Source organism: Carcharhinus amblyrhynchos, chromosome 5, assembly GCF_965287045.1.
Source record: "Carcharhinus amblyrhynchos chromosome 5, sCarAmb.v2.hapA, whole genome shotgun sequence".
In the NCBI taxonomy this organism is placed as follows: domain Eukaryota; kingdom Metazoa; phylum Chordata; class Chondrichthyes; order Carcharhiniformes; family Carcharhinidae; genus Carcharhinus; species Carcharhinus amblyrhynchos.
In genome coordinates this window covers 4,772,506-4,794,491 of record NC_137328.1, presented here as the reverse complement: position 1 = coordinate 4,794,491, position 21,986 = coordinate 4,772,506, and the positions used below count along the sequence as shown (strand labels likewise).

Below are 21,986 nucleotides of genomic sequence, written 5' to 3'. Positions count from 1 at the left end.
TCCACTGTTTTGAGGTGTATGTTTATGATGAGTAGGCAGCTTTCTTCCTCCGCGCAGGTAAATCTTCAATGTAGCAATGTTCAGGATGAAACTACAACTGTCTCCTAACTGAGTCATCATTGATCTTCCACACAGTGCCTTGAAGGGCAGTTGATTTAACTACATCAGTCCCTTTCTCATTGTTAGATTTTGTTATTTTCCAAAATAGTTAAAAATAAAAGCACATTAGAAGTTGGAGCAAGAAGTTGGCCCTTTAGTCCCTTAAGTCCACTCCACCATTCAATAGGGTCAAGACTAATCTTTCAGCCAATTCCACTTTGTTATCCATTCCCTACTGAAACCCAATCTTATTGCTCTCTATTTACGCAATGATTGGACATCCACAGCTCTTTGAGGTAAAAAATTCCAAAGAATCAAAACCCTCTTGAGTGAAGAAATTTCTCCTCATCTTAGCCTTAAATGGCCATAGTGAGAAGTCTCACAACACCAGGTTAAAGTCCAACAGGTTTGTCTGGAATCACGAGCTTTCGGAGCGCAGCTCCTGCATCAGGTGAGTGGACTCAGGAGCAGCGCTCCAAAAATTCATGATCCCAAATAAATTTCAAAGAATCATAGGATCCCTACAGTGCAGAAGGAGGCCATTCAGCCCATTGAGTCTGCAGATGACAATCCCACCCAGGCCATATTCTCACAACCCCACACATTTGCTAATCCCCTGACATTAGGGTCAATTTAGCAAGGCCAATCAGCCTAACCCATTCATCTTTGATGATGGGAGGAAACCAGAGCACCCGCAGGAAACCCACGCAGACACGGGGAGAATGTGCATACTCGGGTCAGTGACCTGAGGCCAGAACGGAACCTGGGTCCCTGACACTGTGAGACCACAGTGCTAACCACTCTGCCACCATGCCACCCCAACCTGTTGGATTTTAACCTGGTGTTGTGAGACTTCTTATTGTGCCCACCCCAATCCAAAGCCAGCATCTCTGCATCTTAGCCTTAAATGGTTTGACTTGATCTCTTAAATTGGGACTAACCCTTGCTCTAGATTCTTCAGCCATTAAAAGCAGTATCAGTGTATTCAACCCTTTGATTTTTAGGGAAAACAATTACTTTTTCCCACAAAGATTCTGCGTCTCCTCCTCTGCTTTGCAAACTGGATTTTTTTTAAAAATCAGTCATCACCTCAGCACCTTCTTAAAATTTGATTTGATTTATTATTGTCACATGTATTAGTCTTCAGTGAAAGGTATTGTTTCTTGTGCGCTATACAGGCAAAGCATACCATACATAGAGAAGGAAAGGAGAGAGTGCAGAATGTAGTGTTACAGTCATCGCTAAGATGCAGAGAAAGATCAACTTAATGCAAGGTAGGTCCATTCAGAAGTCTGATGGCAACAGGGAAGAAGCTGTTCTTGAGTCGGTGGGTATGTGACTGCAGAGTTTTGTATCTTTTTCCCGAAGGAAGAAGGTGGAAGAGAGAATGTCCGGGGTGGGTGGGGTCCTTAATTAGGCTGCAAATAGAATTCATTGTTACAAGTGTTGAGTGGGTTATTCGGACTTGGTCTGCAGCAGTGAGGAGGTGGGGTGGAGGGAGGACTGAGGGAGGAAGCTGGGATAGTGAGGGGTGGGATGATGCAGGGGAGTGGGTTTGTTGGGGGGGGGGCGGTGGTGGGGGGGCTACTAAAATACAATAGCAACAAAGAATCCACCTGAAGTTGAGCAGCACTGGCAGACATAGATCTGAAGTGGCCTAGTTTCTGGGGAAGAGTCTATTGATAGAACAGCAGTCAAGTAGAGAAATGTCATTCAAAGCAATCTTGAAAGCAGCTTTCTTCCATCAATCTCCCCAAGATGGGAATTTATAATACAGTTAACTCTTTGTCTCAAGATAAACACTTTACACCCCAGTCTTGTCAATTTGCATCCAGCCAACAGGACAAGATTTCCGTTATAATTGCAAGTGCATTTTTCATGAGTCACTCACACCTCACTGCCCCGCGCCCTACTCCCACATCCATCACCCCTTCCCCACGAAACAAAATATTGACTAATTTTGATTTTGTGAAAAAATAATCACCTTCAAAATCTTTACAGAGCCTAGAACACTTACATGGTGAGAGCAAGAGATGATGCAATAAAGAGAGAATCATAGAATGCTTACCATGCAGAAGGAGCATTTGGCCTATTGAGTCTGCACTGACTCTCTGACGGAGTATCTTACCCAGGCCCTCTTCCCTTGCCCTATCCCTGTAACCCCATATATTTACCATGGCTAATCGCCCCAACCTACACATCTTGTGACACTAGGGGTCAGGATTTTCCGGGTTCCCTCCATCCTAAGACCAGAAAATCCCACCGAAGGTCAAAGGACCTTTGGATGGTCCAAACCCTCCCCCTTCCCGCATATTCCAGCCCTCCAGCCCCCCTTCCCCCACTCGCTACAATTCCCAAGGCAGGCAGGATGGGAAAATTCTGCCGTATGGGGCAATTTAGCATGGCCAATCTATCTAACCTACACATCCTTGGACTGTGGGAGGAAACCGGAGCAACCCCACGCAGACACAGGAGAATACGAAAACTCCGCACAGTGACCCAGTCCGGGAATTGAACCCAGATCCCTGACGCTGTGAGGCAGCAATGCTAACCACTGTGCCACTGTGTCACCCTTAACGCTCTCAATTATGATTGAAAGTCCATATTTTATGCTTAGTTCTTTCAATGCAAGGTAGAATTCTATCCTATCAGTCCTGCACCAACCGCATCATTTGATCTGATTATTGTCACTTGTATTAGTATACAGTGAAAAGTATTGTTTCTTGTGCGCTATACAGACAAAGCATACCATTCATAGAGAAGGACAGGAGAGAGTGCAGAATGTAGTGTTACAGTCATAGTTAGGGTGTAGAGAAGTATCAACGTAGTGTGAGGTAGGTCCATTCAAAAGTCTGACAGCAGCAGGGAAGAAGCTGTTCTTGATTCGGTTGGTACGTGACCTCACAGTCGGTACGCGGCTGTCCAATATGTGCCAGGACATTCCATGCCCGAATTGGCCTGATCTTCGGACACACCGCAACCAGCCTCAAAATGACGAATGGTGTCGAGGTCCTCATCGATGACGATGAACAAACAACAACAACACCGTGACCTCAGATGTTTGAAACTTCTTCCCGACAGAAGAAGGCGGAAGAGTGAATATCCGGGGTGCGTGAGGTCCTTGATTATGCTGGCTGCTTTGCCGAGGCAGCAGGAAGTGTAGATTGAGTCAATGGATGGGAGGCTGGTTTGCGAGATGGACTGGGCTACATTCATGACCTTTTGTAGTTTCTTGCAGGGATCGGGAGATATTAGGGAGAAATGACCAAAAGCATGGTCAAAGAGATGGGTAATAAGGAGTTTTCTAAAGAATGAAAGAATGGTAGTGAGACTTACAGAGAGAATTTTGGAGCTTAGGATACAAGTTGCTGAAGGCAAGGCAAATAATGGTAGCATAAAGGAAATCAGAGGTGTACAGGGAGCCATATTGTCTCTGTCACTTTACTTGATAATCATGCCTAAAACCCCAGTGTTTACATCTCTGTTTTGTGTATTATACATTTGAATAATTACTTTTTTATAAGTTAATCTGTTTTGCTTCTGTTCTGCATGTTTGCCAGTGTATTTTATGATTTGAATGCTGTGTTGTATTATTTGCTGCGATTATATGGGCGTTGAATGTTAATGTCTTTATTATTTAATCATGATTATTAGCGTGCATCTTTTCTTCATAAAAAAATCATTAAAAAGCCCTGTCTTTGTATGTTTTGTAAACGCCCAGCTCAAATACATTAACTCCAAGTGGGCGGGAAATGGGCAGCTATCGGAGGAATCGCTCGCAACTGTCATGGTCCTCAGTGGCTCAGGAAGGTTGTTTACCACCATCTTCTGGAGGGCACCTGTGGATGGGCAATAAATGCTGCGTTTGGCAAGTTAAGGGTTGATTCGATCAAAGTTTTCAAGGCATTAGGGGAACCAAGAAGGTCGATAGGGAGAAACTATTTCCATGGGTTCTGGAGCCTAGGACTTGGGGCCATAGTCTACATATTGGAGCCGGACCTTTGAGAGGCACAGTGAGGAAACACTTCTACACAAAAGTAGAAGTTTGGAGCCTTCTTCTCCAAAGGGATATTGATGTTAAATCCATTGTTATTTTTAAATCTGACGTTGATAGACTCTTGATGTTAAGGGATATGGGACAAAGTTGGGTTACAAATCAGCCATGATCTTATTGAATAGCAGAACAGGCTCGATGGGCTGAATGGCCTGATCCTGTTCCTGTATTACTATGATGTTAGTGGTGCCCAATGTATGATCAAATTAAAAAGAGAATGAAATCAAATCTCAACAAGATTGAGCATAACTTATCCACGAATGGTTCCTCTAAGTCAAGGGGGCAGGAGGAGGATTGTCCACATATTGTGATCCCATAAACTGGTTTATGCTCGTTTACTCCTCTCTGTAGAAGCGTAGAAACCCTACAGTACAGAAGAAGGCCATTCGGTCCATCAAGTCTACACCGACCACAGTCTCATCCACGTCCTATTCCCATTACCCTATAATCCCACGCATTTACCCTCATTAGCCCCGCTGACACCAAGGGGCAATTTAGCATGGCCAATCCACCTAATCCGCACATCTTTGGACTGAGAGAGGAAACCGGAGCACCCGGAGGAAACCCACACAGACACAGGGACAACTTGCAACCTCCACACATAGCCAATTCTGGCCTCGGGTGACTATGCTATGCCACCGTTCCGCCCTCAATGTAATTCCAAAGAAATCATGAACCAATTCTCCCTGAGCATGAAGATATATCTTCCAGGAAGAGTTCCTACCAAAGGTCTTTTTTCTATTTTCACTCTCCTTACAAGCGATAGTTTTTGTTCTTTCATCACCATTATAAACTTAGTGGCACCATCTTGCTTCTTGTCTGGTTTTCTTCAAGCTTCCCTCAGTCCACGATCCAATGTTCCCTACCCATCCCATTTTTCCTCTTCTGTTTGTACTCTCCTTCAATTCTTCCCAGGATAAGACATTTCTATTGTCCATACTCAGCCATCTTTCTTTCTCTCTATCTGTACTTACTCCTGAACTTCTACTCTCGATCTAACCCAATTGTTTGCCATTCTCTCTGATTCTGAGAGAGGTCTTTAGAATTACAAAGTGATTCGAATGGGAAGGCACAGAGTTGTTTCTATGGGTGACAGTCCAAAACTTGGGACCATAAATATAAGGTAATAAATCCAGTAGGGAATTCAGGGGAAATCTTCTTTTACTCAGAGTGGGGAGACCTTGCCAAAAGCACATAGGAGAAGGAGATAGAAGGAGTGGCTGATGGAGCGGGGCAAGGCTTGTATGGAACACACAACAAAATGTTGGATCAAATGATGCACTTTTGTTATGTAGAGATTTGTAACAGCAATCAACCTCTGCTGGGTGAGTCTGTGTCTCTCACATTCAGTGATGGGGAGATGCTGGCATTGGACTGGGACGGGCACAGTAAGAAGTCTCACAACACTAGGTTAAAATCCCACAGATTTATTTGGTAGCACGAGTTTTCGGAGTGCTGCTCCAGAGTTCACTCACCTGATGAAGGGGCAGTGCTACGAAAGCTTGTGTTACTGAATAAACCTGTTGGGGATTTTAACCTGGCATTGTGAGACTTCTTACTGTACTCACACTCAACATGCATTGCACCCCGCAGTGTGACATACCAGACTAATTCTTGTTTTTGTTCTAAAGAAAGCTCCTTGGAAAATCTCCTTAATTCTTAGTCATAAGCTTCAGATGCTATTTGAATAAAGCAACCTTTAATTTGAAAATGAATATCCACAAGATTCGGTGATCACTAATGATCCACTTGAGATTAATTTGATAAAATACCAGTCGAAGTGACTGTTTATATTTTGTGCGTGTGACATCAAGGGGGTTAAATCTGACACTGATGCACTTTGTTGTAAACTTAACCTTATCCAAAAAACCTCAGTGGGTTTCTCTGACAGAATGAAGAATTCCTGATGTATGCACACACAAACCTCAAAATTCAATTTGGAACCGAACCACCTCAAACCTCAAAATATCCTGTGCATAAATAACTTTCAAGAACAGTCAGGGGTGGCACAGTAGCACAGTGGTTAGTGCTGCTGCCCCAAAGCGCCAGGGACCTGAGTTTGATTCCAGCGTTGGGCACTGTCTGTGCGGAGCCTGCACATTCTCCCCGTGTCTGCTTGGGTTTCCTCCAACAATCCAAAAATGTGTGGGTTAGTTGGATTGGCAATGCTAAATTGCCCCTTTTTATTTTCTATTAGTCACAAGCAGGCTTACATTAACACTGCAATGCCGTTACTGTGAAAATCCCCTATGGCCACACTTCGGCACTGTTTGGGTACACTGAGGGAGAATTTCGCATGGCTAATATACCTAACCAGCACGTCTTTCGGACTGTGAGAGGAAACGGGAGCACCCGGAGAGAACCCACACAGACACGGGGAGAGTGTGCAAACTCTGCACAGTCACCCAAGCCGATAATCAAACCCGGATCCCTGGTGCTGTGAGGCAGTGGTGCTAACCACTGTGCCACTATGCCACCCTTGACTTAGTGTCAGGGAGACCAGCTAGGGTAAATGCATGGGGGCTATGGGTGGGATTGTGGTCAGTGCAGATTCGATGGGGCCAAATGGCTTCCTTCTGCACTAAAGGGATTCTTTGATGACTTGCAAAGCAGTCAGATAAGAAGCACTCAAGACAGATGTTACTCTAGATGAAGAGTTTAGTTAGTATCTTGCCATGGGACTGATGCAATGGTATAATTCTTTGCTCTTTTGAAGTTTGGTAGATAACGCTGTTTAAAGGTTAATACTACCAATGGCACATTCAGCTTCATGAAGAAAATGACTCAATTAGATGATAACTTCTACAGGAGTGAGTTAAAGTGCTGCCCTGAGTTAATCACCTTAATTTAAGGTAATTGGCAAAAGAGTCAGATGTAAAACGAGGAGAAAATGTTTTACACGGCAACTTGCTTCGGTCTGGAATGTGCCACCTGAAAGAATGGTCGGAGCGTACGCAACAGTAACTGTCCAAACTGGAATTGGATAAATACCTGAAGGAAAGAAATCTGGCGAGGGTTTGAGGATAAGGTAGGGGGGTGCCATTAATTGGAGTACCTTCAAAGAGCTATTGCAGCACAGTGGTTAGCACTGCTGCCTCACAGCACCAGGGATCCGGGTTCGATTCCCAGCATGGGTCATTGTGTGGAGCCTGCACGTTCTCCCCCTGTTTCTGTGTGGGTGTCCTCCGGATGCTCCGGTTTCCTGCCACAGTCCGAAAGACTGGTTAGCTGCATTGGCCGTGTTACATTCTTCCTCAGTGTATCCGAACAGTGTATGGCGACTAGGGGATTTCCACAGTAACTTCATTGCAGTGTTAACGAAAGGCTACTTGTGACAATAATAACCTGAACTAAAGTAGGCATGACGGACTGAATGGCCTCTTTCTGCACTGTAAAAGATGCTAATACTTGGAGAAGGAATAATGGTGAAGCGGGAATGATTCCGGGGCCGGATTCTCGTGGTGTTCCACAGAATAAAAGCAAACCGCCGGCATATTTTAACCACCATTAAACTCCGGGAAGAGAGAATGGGCTTGAAATCACTTCAGAATGTCTATTATCGTCGAGAAGCACTGGGAATCAGCTAAAGTACCAATGCACTTTACAGAGTTGATGCACTGATAAATTATGCACACTGAAGGTTTGTGATCGCGATGTGTTCAGTGAAAGTTTATTAAGAAGCCAACAGCAGATTCATGATAATAACAAAATTTGATTTAAATCATTCATGTCCTTGGCTTGCTCGCAACTTACACGAACTGACAATCATATGGGACCCATTCACTGGGCCTGAATTTACAATGCTCTCCACACCGAGGGAATGAATTGGAAATTCTCTTCTGGAACATGATTCGAATTTGGATCTTCATGTTAGTGACAGGATTATTAACCCATCCAGATCCTTTCAGACAACAGAGCTCGCAATTTTTTTCATATAATCTTAACTCATCACTTTTTCCTTCACTAAGTTCAGCTTATACAAAATGTTAGAGGAAGGAATGCATTGCTATAGTGCCTTTCCCAACTCCTGGATGACCCAAAGTGTTTTGCAGACGGTGAAATATTTCATAAGGGTCGCAGTGCTGTAACAGAGGAAATGTGGCGGCTGGTTTTGTACACAGCAAGCTCCCACAAATATCACAGATTAGAATCCCTGCTGTGCAGAAGGAGAGCATTCGGACCATCAAGTCTGTGCTGACCACAATCCTACCCAGGCCCTGTTCCCATAATCTCATGCATTTGCCTTGCTAATCCTCCTGACACTAAGGGGCAATTCATCATAGCCCGTCAACCTAACCCACACATCTTTGGACTGTGGGAGGAAACTGGAGCACCCAGAGAAAACTCATGGAGACATTGGGAGAATGTGCAGACTCCACACATACAGTGACCCAAGGCCAGAATCGAACCCGGGTCCTTGGCGCTGTGAGGCAGCAGTGCTAACCACTGCACCACCGTGCCGCAACGTAATAATGACCAGATAACCTGTTCTTCAAGACTTTGGTTGAGGGATAAATATTGGGAGGGAGAGTCCACCTGTTTTCCTTCACAACGCTGTCATGGGATCTTTCTACAAGCAAGAGAGAGAGAAGAAAGGACCTCGCTTTCATATCGCACCCAGAAAATGGCTTTTGTAAATTTGTATAGTGTTATATTTTAGGAAGAATGTAAAAGGCATGTAAAACTCCCAGTTTTAAATTCACTGGGATCTTACCAGAGGTACGGTTATACAACAACAACACTTAGTCACATTTATATAGCACTTTTAAGGTCAAACATCCCAAAGCATTTTGCAGGCATTACAGAATAATGCAGAGAATCTTCAACAAGGTAGGGCTTCTCACAGGAGCTGAGCTGGTGTAGGGTCACCTGATAGATCCTACACGAGTATGAAGGGTTAGGATTGGATAAATATAGAGATTACACATTTTTACAGTTCAACAAGGGCCCACTAACACACAAATATTAAAAACGATAGCTAAAATCAAAATGCTGCAGATGCTGGAATCTGAAACTAAAACAAAATGCTGGAAAATCTCAGTAGGTCTGGCAGCGTCTGTGGGGAGAGAATAGAGCCAGCGTTTGGAGGCTGGATGTTGATGTTGCTTTGATAGAATCACAGAATTGTACAGAGAAGGAGACAAGTCAGCCAATCAATTCTGGACCAGCTCTTCCAGCGAGAGGCGGAATTCTCCGGCCTCGCACACCCTGCTCACGCTGGCAGCGGGAACAGAGAATTTGGCGCTCAGCCAAAACTCCATTCACTGCAGCGGAACTGGAGAATCCCAGCCACGGGCGAGGTCGGAGAATTCTGGCTGAGAAATCGATCCCAGTCCCCAGCTCCAGAGACAGGTTTACAATGGGATGCATCGTGCTTCGGCACGGAGCCCCAACCAAGGTGGGGGGAAGGTCCCACGCCAGACCCAGTCGTCAGTTTGACTGTGGGCGGGGCTTAACGCACCCAAAATCCTGCAGCTCCCATCGGGGCTCCCAACTACGCATGCGCAGTAAAAGAAAATTGAAAACCGCTCCCCTGTCACGTCGCTCCCAGGCCGGACAATGCCTCCCCCCCTGACCCCCACAGACATTGCCGCACCCCCACAACATTACTATGCCCCCCCATCCCCCGCCACCCAGATTGATCATGGCCCCCTGCCCCTTTCCTCCCCGCTGATCGCACGCAAACCTCCCGTGCCTCCCCCACCTCCCCTGCTTTCCACTTCTCCCCCCCCCCCACCCCCACCCCCACCACCAGGGAATCATCTGACCCTCCTCCCCCCCTCCCCCTCCTCCCCACCACCGATCCGAGTCAGAGAGCCGCTGGAAGCTCTGAATTTACCCCTTCAGAAGCTGGAGCGCCTGAAACAGATCTTTGCCGAGCGTGTCTGCTTCGCGCCCAATCTGGACGGGTGAACGCGGTGGTAAAGGGGGAAGTGCCGGTAAGCTTGGGCAAATGGATTTAAATTGGTTTTGTGCCGGCGGTCCAGGCAGCGACCATTTTCGGCGATTGGTAAAGGGGGAAGGGGCGAGGAGATGAGCACGGATCGCGCTACTCACCTCATGCCTAACTTTTCACACCCGAAAACTTGATGGTAAAACCGGGCCCACAGAATCCATACCGTGCAGTAGGAGGCCATTCGGCCTACCAAACCTGTACTGATGACAACCCCACCCAGGCCTGATCCCTGTAACCCACACACTTACCCTGCTAATCCCCCCGACACTAAGGGGCAACTTAGAATGGCCAATCAACCCCCTAACCCACAAATCCTTGGAGGAAACCCGCACAGACACTGGGAGAATGTGCAAACTCCACGCAGACAGTGACCTGAGGCTGGAATTGAACCCGGGTCCCTGGCACTGGGAGGCAGCAGTGCGAACCACTGTGCCACCGCCTCGTTGCTAGGGAAAATCCTGATGACCTGATAGACATAACCTTTCCACCCTGCCAAACATTCCTGTAAATCTTAGTTGCAACTCCCCCGGTTCCCCCATATCCGATTATCACCACATCTTCAATTAACGCAGAGACTTATTAAAGTTACTTGAAAGTATTGAGTGGCACTAATTAGTACTGATAATGAAAGCGGAGTCACTGCTGGCATTTGCACTTCATGTTATTTAACCACCTGGCATTTCCCAAGTCACCTTCAAAGCTCTATGATTCATCTTGCCATTTCTATCAAAGACCAGGGCTTCAAAATCATGAAGTATTCTCTCTGAGTAGATTAAATCCTGCGACGAGTCTATTTAACTGAAGGGAGACACATTCCCATCGCGGATTTACACCCGTGAAATGTTTGTTAGCTGCCGAGCATGGATTCATCTTTGGCACAAAGAGGATTGGGCCTCCAGCTCCCATCACCATAAAGGATGGAGCCTCAGAAGGCAGGAGGTTGCAGTGCGCATTGCATTTAGAGGGTAGGTGATTAAAAACGTCTTCAATCTAAAACTGTCCCCAGCGGTTGAACGATTCAGGAAGGTCAGGTCTTATTTTTCACAACCTCCAATAAGCTTCAGAGAGAGGCAATATTTGGGAGTAATTCCATCAAGTGTTACTGTACTGAAGGAGGCCATTTGGCCCATCAAGCCTGTGCAAGCTCTTTGAAACAGCTGTCCAATTTAGTCCCACCCTCTGCTCCATTCCCATTGCCCTGCACTTGTTTTTCCATTTTAGTTCTTGGGCCACTTGCCCTCAGTGAAAGACACCATTGAATTGGCTCCTTGGGCAATGGGATTAACGGGGGCAGCTGTCTGAGGAAAGGGGAGCTCTCCCAGTGTCCTGGCTCGCATCTTCTCTCCAAAAATTCCCCCAAACTGCCCCACTCCCACCAACCGCACAGTCCCACGCTCACCCCCACCCTACACCTGTCACCCTCCATCCCACCATGTCTTTCACCCACACTTTCCTAGCCTCACTCCCTAACCTACCCCCCCTCCGTCACCGCAACCCTGACCCCAACACCCCCAACATCCCCTTATCCCCAACCTCATCTCCACCCCCACCATCTCCACCCCCACCCATACTAGCACCCACACCCTCACCCCTACTTCCACCACCTCTCTCACCCCCCCTACCCTCGCCCCCTAATTCACCCCCATCCCTACCGCAACCCTGAGACCCTGGGGTGACACAGAGGTTAGCATTGCTGTCTCACAGCACCGAGAACCCAGGTTCAATTCCACCCTTGAGCGACTGTCTGTATGGATTTTGCATGTTCTCTCCGTGTCTGCACTGTGTGAGCTTCCTCTGGGTGCTCCAGTTTCCTCCACACGCCAAAAGATATGGATTGGTTATGCGAAATTGCCCCGTACAGTGATGCGGCCTGATTGAGATGCTCTGTCCAAGAGTTTGTGCAGACTTGATGGACTGAATGGCCTCCACCTGCACTGTAGCATGGATAATGATGGTTCCAGAGATGAACAGGGGACAAGCTTCTGACCTGTAGATGTAGCCAATGGGATTTTGGTATCAATGTGTAAACCGGGGTTGCCAACCCTCCAGGGTCACACGGGAGTCTCCAGAATTGAAAATTAATCTCAAGGCCACTGCAGGAGTAAACATCCCAAGAGAAAAATTATTTTAAAAGGTATCTCCTTCCAATGCCTTTGTTCATTAGCCATAAAGAAGTTGGATATGGGGGAAAACAGACTGTTTGATTAACAGTTGTGAATCCACCATGGAACCCCTACATTGCAGAAGGAGGCCATTTGGCCCATCGGACCTTCACTGACTCTCTGAAAGAGTGTCTTACCCAAGCCTATAGCGCCGCCCCCCCCCGCGATGTCCCCCCTCCCCACTCTATCCATGTAACCCCATACATTTACCTTGGCCAATCCACCTGACCTGCATATCTTTGGACCAATCAGACAACAGAGAGTCTGTTTGCTTTCCGATTAGAAGTCTCACAACACCAGGTTAAAGTCCAACAGGTTTATTTGGTATCACAAGCTTTCGGAGAGCTGCTCCTTCATCAGGGTGAGTCTCCGAAAGCTCGTGATTCAAATTGTTGGACTTTAACCTGATGTTGTGAGACTTCTGACTGTGCCCACCCCAGTCCAACACCAGCATCTCCACCTCATATTTACCAATTAGCTATGGGATGATAGGATACTACAAGAACTGGGGGCAACTAACGGTGGGAGTGTAGGGTCAGGGCATTTGGAGGCAGGAGGTCATGTAATGAAACCTCCAGGAATCCGCCCAACCCTTGGCAACCTTTGTGTAAATGGGTAGAGGATCTAACCTTCCGGTCCTCGATCGTGTCGCACTGATGTGTGGCGTGCAAGATGGGTTGAGTCAGATTATCACTGATGCTATTAGTTCATGCCTAGTTCTGTGAATACACCCCCCCCCACTCCCCCCATAGACCCCACCCTTGAAAACCCAGAGTTTTGACCCATCAAGGTTAGTGCCGACACTTACGCTTTACTCTTCTATCATTTTTTTTCAGATTACGGTCTTCAGGATGGGATCAGAGGGACATCAGGATATTGACCTCGCCATTCTAACAGCGCTGCTGAAAGGTAACACAGCTTCCTCCACTCGTTTGACTAGATTTGCCAGTGATGCACTTCCAGTTTCCAATCACCGTGACCTTCCCTGGCCCCGTAACCAGCTCACACCTCAGCGCACCCTCCAAGTCTCACGTGTATCCCTCATTATCGTCACTGCCCCACTGACAAGTTTCTGTACATAAGCTTCAAAGTTCATAAGCTCATAAGATATAGGAGCAGAATTAGGCCATTCAGCCCATCGAATCCGCTCCGCCATTCGATCATGGCTGATACGCTCTTCATCCCTATTTTCCTGCCTTCTCCCCATAATCCTTCTCCCCATTACCAATTAAAGACCTGACTAACTCCTCCTTAAACTTACTCACTGTCCCAGCATCCAAACTTTGGGGTTGCGAATTCCACAGATTCACAATCCATTCGGGGAAGTAGTTTCCCTTCGACTCAGTTTTAAATTTGCTGCCCCTTATCCTAAGACTATGACCGCTTGTCCTAGAATGTCCCACAAGAGGAAGCATCCATCCACACCTACTTTATCCAAACCTTTTATCATCCTCAATTTGATCTCCCCTCATTCTTCTAAATTCCAGAGAGTATTGGCCTAAACTGTTCAATCTCTCCTCATACAACAAACCCCTCACCTCTGGAATCGATCTAGTGAACCTCTTCTGAGCCGCCTCCTACATCTTTCCTCAAATAGGGGGACCAAAACTGTGCACAATACTCCAGATGAGGCCTCACCAATGCCTTGTACAGCTGCAACAATACTTCCTTACCTTTATCCAAAGACGTGCTGGTTAAGGTGCATTGGCCATGCTAAATTTTCCCTCAGTGTATCCGAACAAGCGCTGGAGTGTGGAGACTAGGGGATTTTCAGATTTTCACATTGCAGTGTTAACATAAGCCTACTTGTGACTAATAAATAAATAAAAATAAATTTAAAAAATATATCCTATTCCTTTAGCTATAAATGCCAACATTCCATTCACTTTCTTTATTATCTGCTGTACCTGCATGCTAGTTTTCTGTGATTCATGAACAAGGACACCCAGATCCCTCTGCACCAGAGTACCTCGAAGTCTTTCCTCATTTGGATAACAAGTCATCTTCCCATTTTTCCAACCAAAGTGCATGACTCATCCACCTCTGGAATCTTCCCCTCTCCTCGCCTACCTTTTTAAAATTTACCTGTTTTTGGCCGCCAGTCCTAATATCTCCTTACGTGGCTTGGAGTCAAAACTTGTTTGTGGGTCACATCTGTGAAGCACCTAGGGACATCTTACTACATTAAAGGTGCAATATAAATGTAAGTTGTTGTTATTGCTGAGTGGTTCCCTAATGTTTAATCTCCCGTGCCAGAGAGTAAAAGTGAGAAAATTATTCTATTGATATTTGTCACGAGTCACTTCTTTCATCCTGTAGTCACTCCGTCATTTTCACAGCTGTTGTCAAACGCTCGCCTTCTTTCATTATTTCAAACACTGCCATCAAAAGGAGTGTTCTTGCTAAAAATATAATCAATTCGATGCAGTAAATGAACCTTTCATCCGCATTCACTTTCCTATTGCCTGTAGAACGTTAAATCAAACATTTAATCAAATGCTATGAGCCTGGTCGCTGAATGCTGCATGTTGTGTTAATGCTCAGCAGGATTTCTGCGTAAGGATGTGGCTTTGGAATAGCTGAGATGTTCCACAGTTCCTGCACGCACATCCCAGACTCTGGCCAGAATTCCCCGACCTCACTCGCGGCTGGGATTCTCCAGCCCCGGGGCCGTGAATGAAGATTTGGCACGGCGCCAAATTCTCCCTGGCGATTCTTTCCTTCGCCTCGTCGAGTTCCTTATCGGCACTCTGCAATATGAGCACTGAAATTCAATGTGTCAAAAAGCCTAGTTTGTCGCTTTTAGCCTCAATCATATCCGCAGTCAACGCCTCTGATGCTGATGGATCGAGAGCCTGCTTGCTAAGCTAATTGTCATACTGAGGGCTCGGCTCCACCCTCAAGACTAGAGAATCCCAGCCGTTGATTGGAGATAGTCAACTGGTTGAGATTGGAATCATGCAGTGCTGTTCAAACATTAAACACCCGCCAATAAAATTTTTTACATGTTCCGTACGAGAGTTTAAAGGTGTTAAAGGGCATAAACGTATCACAGCATCACAACCAGGCATGTACTGCCTGGTGGTCTAGTGGTTAGGATTCAGCGCTTTCACCACCGTGGCCCAGGTTCGATTCTCACTTGGGGAATGTGCTTGTGGTGGCACAGTGTCACAGTGGTTAGCACTGCTGCCTCACAGCACTACAGGCTTTGGGTCACTGTCTGTGGAGGGTTTGCACTTTCTCCCCGTGCCTGCATGGGTTTCCTCGAGTTCCTCCCACAGTCCAAAGATGTGCGGGTTAGGTTGATTGGCCATGCTAAAATTGATCCTTGTGTGAGGGGCTATGGGAATAGGGCCTGGGAGGGATTGTGGTCGATGGGTCAAATGGCCTCCTTCTGCACTGTACGTATCCTATCACATTTATATCTTTATTTCTAAAAGTGGACACCAAAATCTGTTTAAGATGGCTGAAGAATATCATGTGACCTGGCAGCATTCAGCTCCAGACAGTCCTGAAACTCAAGCATATATCTAATTAAAATATGGACAATCACAGCCACTTGTGGGAATCACAGATCCCTGCGTTAAGGATGGATCATCAACAGAATTGGTTATAACATTTTAGAATACTCAACTTTCTCTTCAGACAATAGAGACATTGAACCTCAATAGGTGTTACATGAATATGAAATGGATCTCGATGACCTTCCATTGTATTGCGAAGGCTCCTCACACCAACGCCTCTAATTCCTCAGAAGACGAAGGAAATTTGGCATATCAGCTACGACGCTCATCAACTTTTACAGATACACCATAGAAAGCATTCTTTCTGGTTGTATCACAGCTTGGTATGGGCTCCTGCTCTGTCCAAGACCGCAAGGCACTACAAAGAGCCGTGAATGAAGCCCAGTCCATCATGCAAACCAGCCTCCCACCCATTGACTCTGCCTATACTTCCCACTGCCATGGAAAAGCAGCCAGCACAAGCAAGGACCCCACACATCCTGGACATACTCTCTTTCACCTTCTTCCATCAGGAAAAAGATAACAAAGTCTGAGGTCATGTACCAAACAACTCAAGAACAGCTTCTTCCCTGCTGCTATCAGACTTTTGAATAGACCTACCTCACACTAAGTTGATCTTTCTCTACACCCTAACTATGACTGTTACATTATATTCTGCACTCTCTCCTTTCCTTCTCTGTGAATGCAATGCTTTTTCTGTACAGCGCGCCAAAAACAATACTTTTCACTGTACACTTGTACGTATGACAATAATAAATCAAATTAAAATGAAATCAAAGACCTTGGGTGTGTGAAATACTAGAGTGTATGAAAAGCTACAACAACATAATCAGAAAACAGCATAATCAAGGACCCCACGCACCTCGGACATTCTCTCTTCCACCTTCTTCCATCAAGAGAAAGATACAGAAGTCTGAGGTCACGTACCAACCGACTCAAGAACAGCTTCTTCCCTGCTGCTGTCAGACTTTTCAATGGACCTACCTCACATTAAGTTGATCTTTCTCCACACCCTGGCTATGACTGGAACACTACACTCTGCACTCTCTCCTTTCCTTCTCAATGAACAGTATGCTTTGTCTGTACAGCGCACAAGAAACAATACTTTTCACTGTATACTAATACATGTGACAATAATAAATCAAATCAAATCAAAACAGGATGTTTACCAGTTGAATTAATTTTGTGATTTTGATTTGATTTGATTTATTGTTGTCACAGGTATTAGCATACAGTGAAAGGTATTATTTCTTGCACACTATACAAAGCATACCATTCATAGAGAAGGAAATGAGAGAGTGCAGAATTTAATATTACAGCCATAGTTAGGGTGTAGGAAAAGATCAACTTAATGCGAGGTAGGTCCATTCAAAAGTCTGACAGCAGCAGGGAAGAAGCTGTTCTTGAGTTGGTTGGTACGTGACCTCAGACTTCTGTATCTTTTTCCCGATGGAAGAAGATGGAAGAGAGAATGTCTGGGGTGCGTGGGGTACTTAATTATGTTGGCTGCTTTGCCGAGACAGCGGGAAGTGTAGACAGAGTCAATGGATGGGAGGCTGGTTTGTGTGATGGATTGGGGTACATTCACGACCTTTTGTAGTTCCTTGCAGTCTTGGGCAGAGCAGGAGCCCATACCAAGCTGTGATACAACCAGAAAAAATGCTTTCTATGGTGCATCTGTAAAAGTTGTTGAAAGCCGTAGCGGACATGCTGAATTTCCTTAGTCTCCTGAGAAAGTAGAGGCATCGGCGGGGCTTTCCTAACTATAGTGTTGGCAGAGGGGGACCAGGACAGGTTGTTGGTGATCTGGACACCAAAAAACTTGAAGCTCTCGACCCTTTCTACTTCGTCCCCGTTGATGTAGACAGGGGCATGTTCTCCTTTACTTTTCCTGAAGTCTATGATAATTTAGTTCGTTTTGTTGACATTGTGGTAAAGATTATTGTTGCCGCACCAGTTCACCAGATGCTCTGCCTCATTCCTGTGCTCTCTCTTGTTATTTGAATTCTAAAACTAGGGCCCAGATTCACATACCCAAAGCACCTGACACATTGTGAAGGGAGGACCACCCGAAATTGTTCCCCGCGACACAATATCTCCACCCAATATAAAGAAGACAGGCGAGGGGGCGGGAGGGGAAGCAATCTTTCCCTGGCCACAGCTTAGAGCAGCTCTTGTGAAAGCTGAGCTCACTGTTCCCAGCGAGCGCCGTTATTAAATTTAAAACTGCACCAGGTGATTTCAAAAGACATGCTAATCACTGCGTGTCATCCTGTGTCTTATTTACACTGTGGTAATTGCTGACTTCAGAGGAAGCAGTTTATCCACAGAACTGTTAACCGATTTGTCAGCTTGGTAAATAAGCCTCCGGGGAATTAAAACGCAAGGAAGTCTAAATAAATTTGCTGTGCGTGTTTACAGCGCAAAATTAGGAGCCAGCAGGCGACAGTGAATAGCTATCCTTTGACAGTGATGCACAGAGAACGGGGCTATTAAAGGTGTTTCACCCGATTACTGTCCTCAGTCATAATTACACTGTAAAGTTACACACACAGGGATAAGCCAAAGAGGAATGAAACAAAAATTGAAATACGTCCATTTTTGACACTGGACTGAAATGTCAAAAACATTTAATGAGTGAATCATGTTTCACTGGGATTGTTCATGATCTTCATTCACAATCTCTGACGCAGGACATTTCTCTGCAAGTATTGCCACATTTCGAGGATATCCCCCCTTCCCCCTCCTAATTTCTGAGCCAATAACTCTGTTAACTTTTGTTGCAGATAATGGGGTAGAGCTTCCACGTTGGTTGCCAACTATGGCAGTCCCAGCTCTGCGTGTCAGCGTGCTGTGGATTAAAGAACCATCTGGACACCTTATAGACTCATAGAGTCACAGAGGTTGGCCCTTCAGCCCAACTTGTCCATGCCGCCCTTTTTTTTTAATTCATAGGCTAGTCCCAATTCCTCACTTTGGCCCATATCCCTCTATACCCATCTTATTTACGTAACGGTCTAAATGCTTTTTAAGAGACAAAATTGTACCTGCCTCTACTACTGCCTCTAGCAGCTCGTTCCTGACACTCACCACCCTCTGTGTGAAAAAATTACCCCTTTGGACTCTTTTGTACCTCTCCCCTCTCATCTTAAACCTATGCCATCAAATTTTAGAGTCCCCTGCCTTTGCGAATCCATAACCCGACCCCCAGCTAGTCCCATTCTCCCATTACCCATGCATCGACTGACCTACCTTTGCTCCGGGTCCGGTAACGCCTCAATTTTAATTGTGTTCAAATCTCAACCCTCCAAGATCTCTGTCCTCCTCCACCTCTATCTGGGGATGGCACAGTGGTTAGCACTGCTGCCTCACAGCTCCAGGGACCTGGGTTTGATTCCAGGCTTGGGTCACCCCACTGTGTGGAGTTTGCACATTCTCCCCGTGTCTGCGTGGGTTTCCTCCAGTAGCTCCGATTTCCTCCTCCAAAGATGTGCTGGTTTGGGGTGCATTGGCCATGCTAAATTTTCCCTCAGTGTACCCGAACAGGCGCCAGAGTGTGGTGTTATCAATAGACTATTAATCCAGAAACTTAGCTAAGTTCCGCATTACTATATATGAAATAATGCATATTCTCAACATCCTTTTTCTACAAGTTGGAATCCCACCATGGCAGATGGTGATATTTGATTTCAATAAAAATATCTGGAATTAAGAATCTACTGATGCCCGAGACGTGATTGTCGATTGTCAGAAAAACCCATCTGGTTCACAAATGTCCTTTAGGGAAGGAAATCTGCCATCCTTACCTGGTCTGGCCTACAGCAATGTGGTTGATTCTCAACTGTCCTCCAAGGGCAACTAGGGATGGGCAATAAATGTTGGCCCAGCCAGCGACACCCATGTCCCATGAATAAATTTTTAAAAATGGCAGCTGGTCGAAGGAAGCGCTGAGGAAGTTTGCCGCGTTTATGTGGAACTAATGACAACCCTTTATTTTAAAATCTCCCTTTCTCTTCATAAACAGGAGCCAATGCCTCAGCACCGGACCAGCTTAGTTTAGCTTTGGCGTGGAACAGAGTGGACATAGCTCGGAGTCAAATCTTTATCTATGGACAACAGTGGCCGGTACAGGAAAAGATGATCGTTGCCTCTTTTATTTTCTAAACACAAGACCTGTCGCAAGTAGTATATTGTATTTGTGTTATTAATTATGAAATAATGCATGTTTTCAGCATCCTTTTTTCACAAGTCAGATGTTTACACCTCTTTATTAGTTATTGAATAATGCACATGTTCCAATTTTCTCTTTGAGTCTTTTTATACGTTGTCAGTTGCAAGTTTTCCAGGCACTCTAGAATTAAATCTATACTGTGCGCAACACTCAAATCTGTACGGAATACCACATTCACACATATTCTAGGAATACTGCGGGTCAGTGTGAGTGATGAAGCAACTTTTTATCCTGCTTGTGTGTGGGCTTAACTATAACTCGAGTGCAACTAAAGAGAGGAACTGGAGATTATTCCGCTGCAAACAGCTGGAGTGAATATTTCAGTGATTCAGAAGCTGCTGCTTGGGGTTCCCGAACGGTGTCACATCTTTTGATGTTCTGAAGATACATTGCAGAGCGCAAGAGCTTTGAAAACAATGAGGCAACCGACTGACCGGCATGGAGCAGCTCAGAGCCCGCGACTATGAAGGTGGCGAGAGCATGGTTAAAGGGGAAGCAGTCGGCAATACTGCGGAGAGGTGACAGAGTGTGGAATTCAGCTCCGGATTTAACGCGACAATGAGATTGTGTTTCAACTTAATCAAGTGTTCACCGGGGTGGAACCAATGTCAAGGACACACGGTTTACCAAAAATGATTGCTTCAGTTTTCCGCTGAAAGGATTTCTGACTGGTCAGACACTTGGTGCCAGTTGGCAATGGAGGTATGAGTGGGGTGGGCAGAAGTGACAGAGGGTTAAACTGCAATTTTAATCTGGGAAAGGGACAGGCTTACTTTGAATGTGTATATTAAACACCAATCTATTTTACTATACGTGTTTGCAGAAATATCTAAATACATGGAAGAGGAGAGGGGCTGAGAATGCCCAGGGGACTGTTGTGTGACCCTTGCTGTCTGTATTTGGGCAAGTATGGGTGGATACATACAAGATGACTCATAAAATCAAAAGATACATAAAAGATCTCAAAATAGAGATGTATTGTTGAAGCTTCTCATCTTGTACTCATCTGGACAAGAATGCCAAATTTCAAAGGGAGCAACAATTTATACTGCATGAGAAAATAGTATTGGTTGGTTAGCAGATTAACTCTGATTGGTCAAGGCATTGTTAAGGAGAATTCACCAGGAGGCAAAAGATGCAATGCCTGGACATGTTCCTTTTGCCTGCGTACAAAGCTTCAAACAAATGTGAGTGAACCATGTTTTCAGCAATACTCAAGTTCTATACAACTCAAAGGACAAGGATCTGGACAACAGAGAGGAGGAATGGAAGATGATGCCTTGGGCAATATTGGCAAGTTGTGAAGGGGTCAGGGACGTCAAAGAGGGAGGGCTTACTGATTTCATGGTTACAGAGAACTTCATTCATATCTTGGTCTAGAGCATTGAGGTCAGCAGGGCACGTTGAGAAATTATTTAATAAATGACAAAGGATACTGGGCCTTAACAATAGGGCATTGTACAAAAAAGAAGGAAGTGATGATGAACCTTTAGAAACACTAGCTTTACTTCAATGGGATAATATTGTGTCTGATTCTAACCGCTATATTTCAGCGAGAGCATTGGAGAGGGTTCAGAAATGAGAGATTTCCTTCAGAGGATAGATTGGTCTGTTTTCCTTTGAGGAAAGGAGATTGAGAGGACATTAGATCACGGGCATTCAAAATCATGAGGGGTTTGGCTAAATGGAGGGCTTAAGTTGATTGGCAAAAGAACCAGAGGCGATGTGAGGGTTAACTTTTTTAACCTATGAGCAGTTAGCAACTGGAATTCACTGCCTGAGAGTGTGGTGGAAACAGATTCAATTGTGACTTACTAAAGATGAAATTGGATAATTATCAGAAAGGGGGAGAAAATTACAAAATTATGGGGAAAATGCAGTGGGTCTAGCTAACTAGCACCTTTGGAGGGCTAGCACAGACTCAACTGGCTGAATGACAATTTTATGCGCTGCAACCGTT

General features: G+C 45.4%; 1 protein-coding gene across 10 annotated transcripts in view; it reads left to right on the top strand.

The window, feature by feature from the left end:
• Window positions 1–21,986, top strand: part of trpm3 (transient receptor potential cation channel, subfamily M, member 3) — a 262,662-nt gene that overhangs the window by 181,328 nt on the left and 59,348 nt on the right. For all 10 annotated transcript variants that reach the window (XM_080188382.1, XM_080188380.1, XM_080188381.1 and 7 more), the window contains exons 9-10: window positions 13,108–13,180; window positions 19,820–19,920. In XM_080188382.1, coding sequence (XP_080044508.1) covers window positions 13,108–13,180; window positions 19,820–19,920 — 174 coding nt within the window. The remainder of the gene's footprint in view (window positions 1–13,107; window positions 13,181–19,819; window positions 19,921–21,986) is intronic.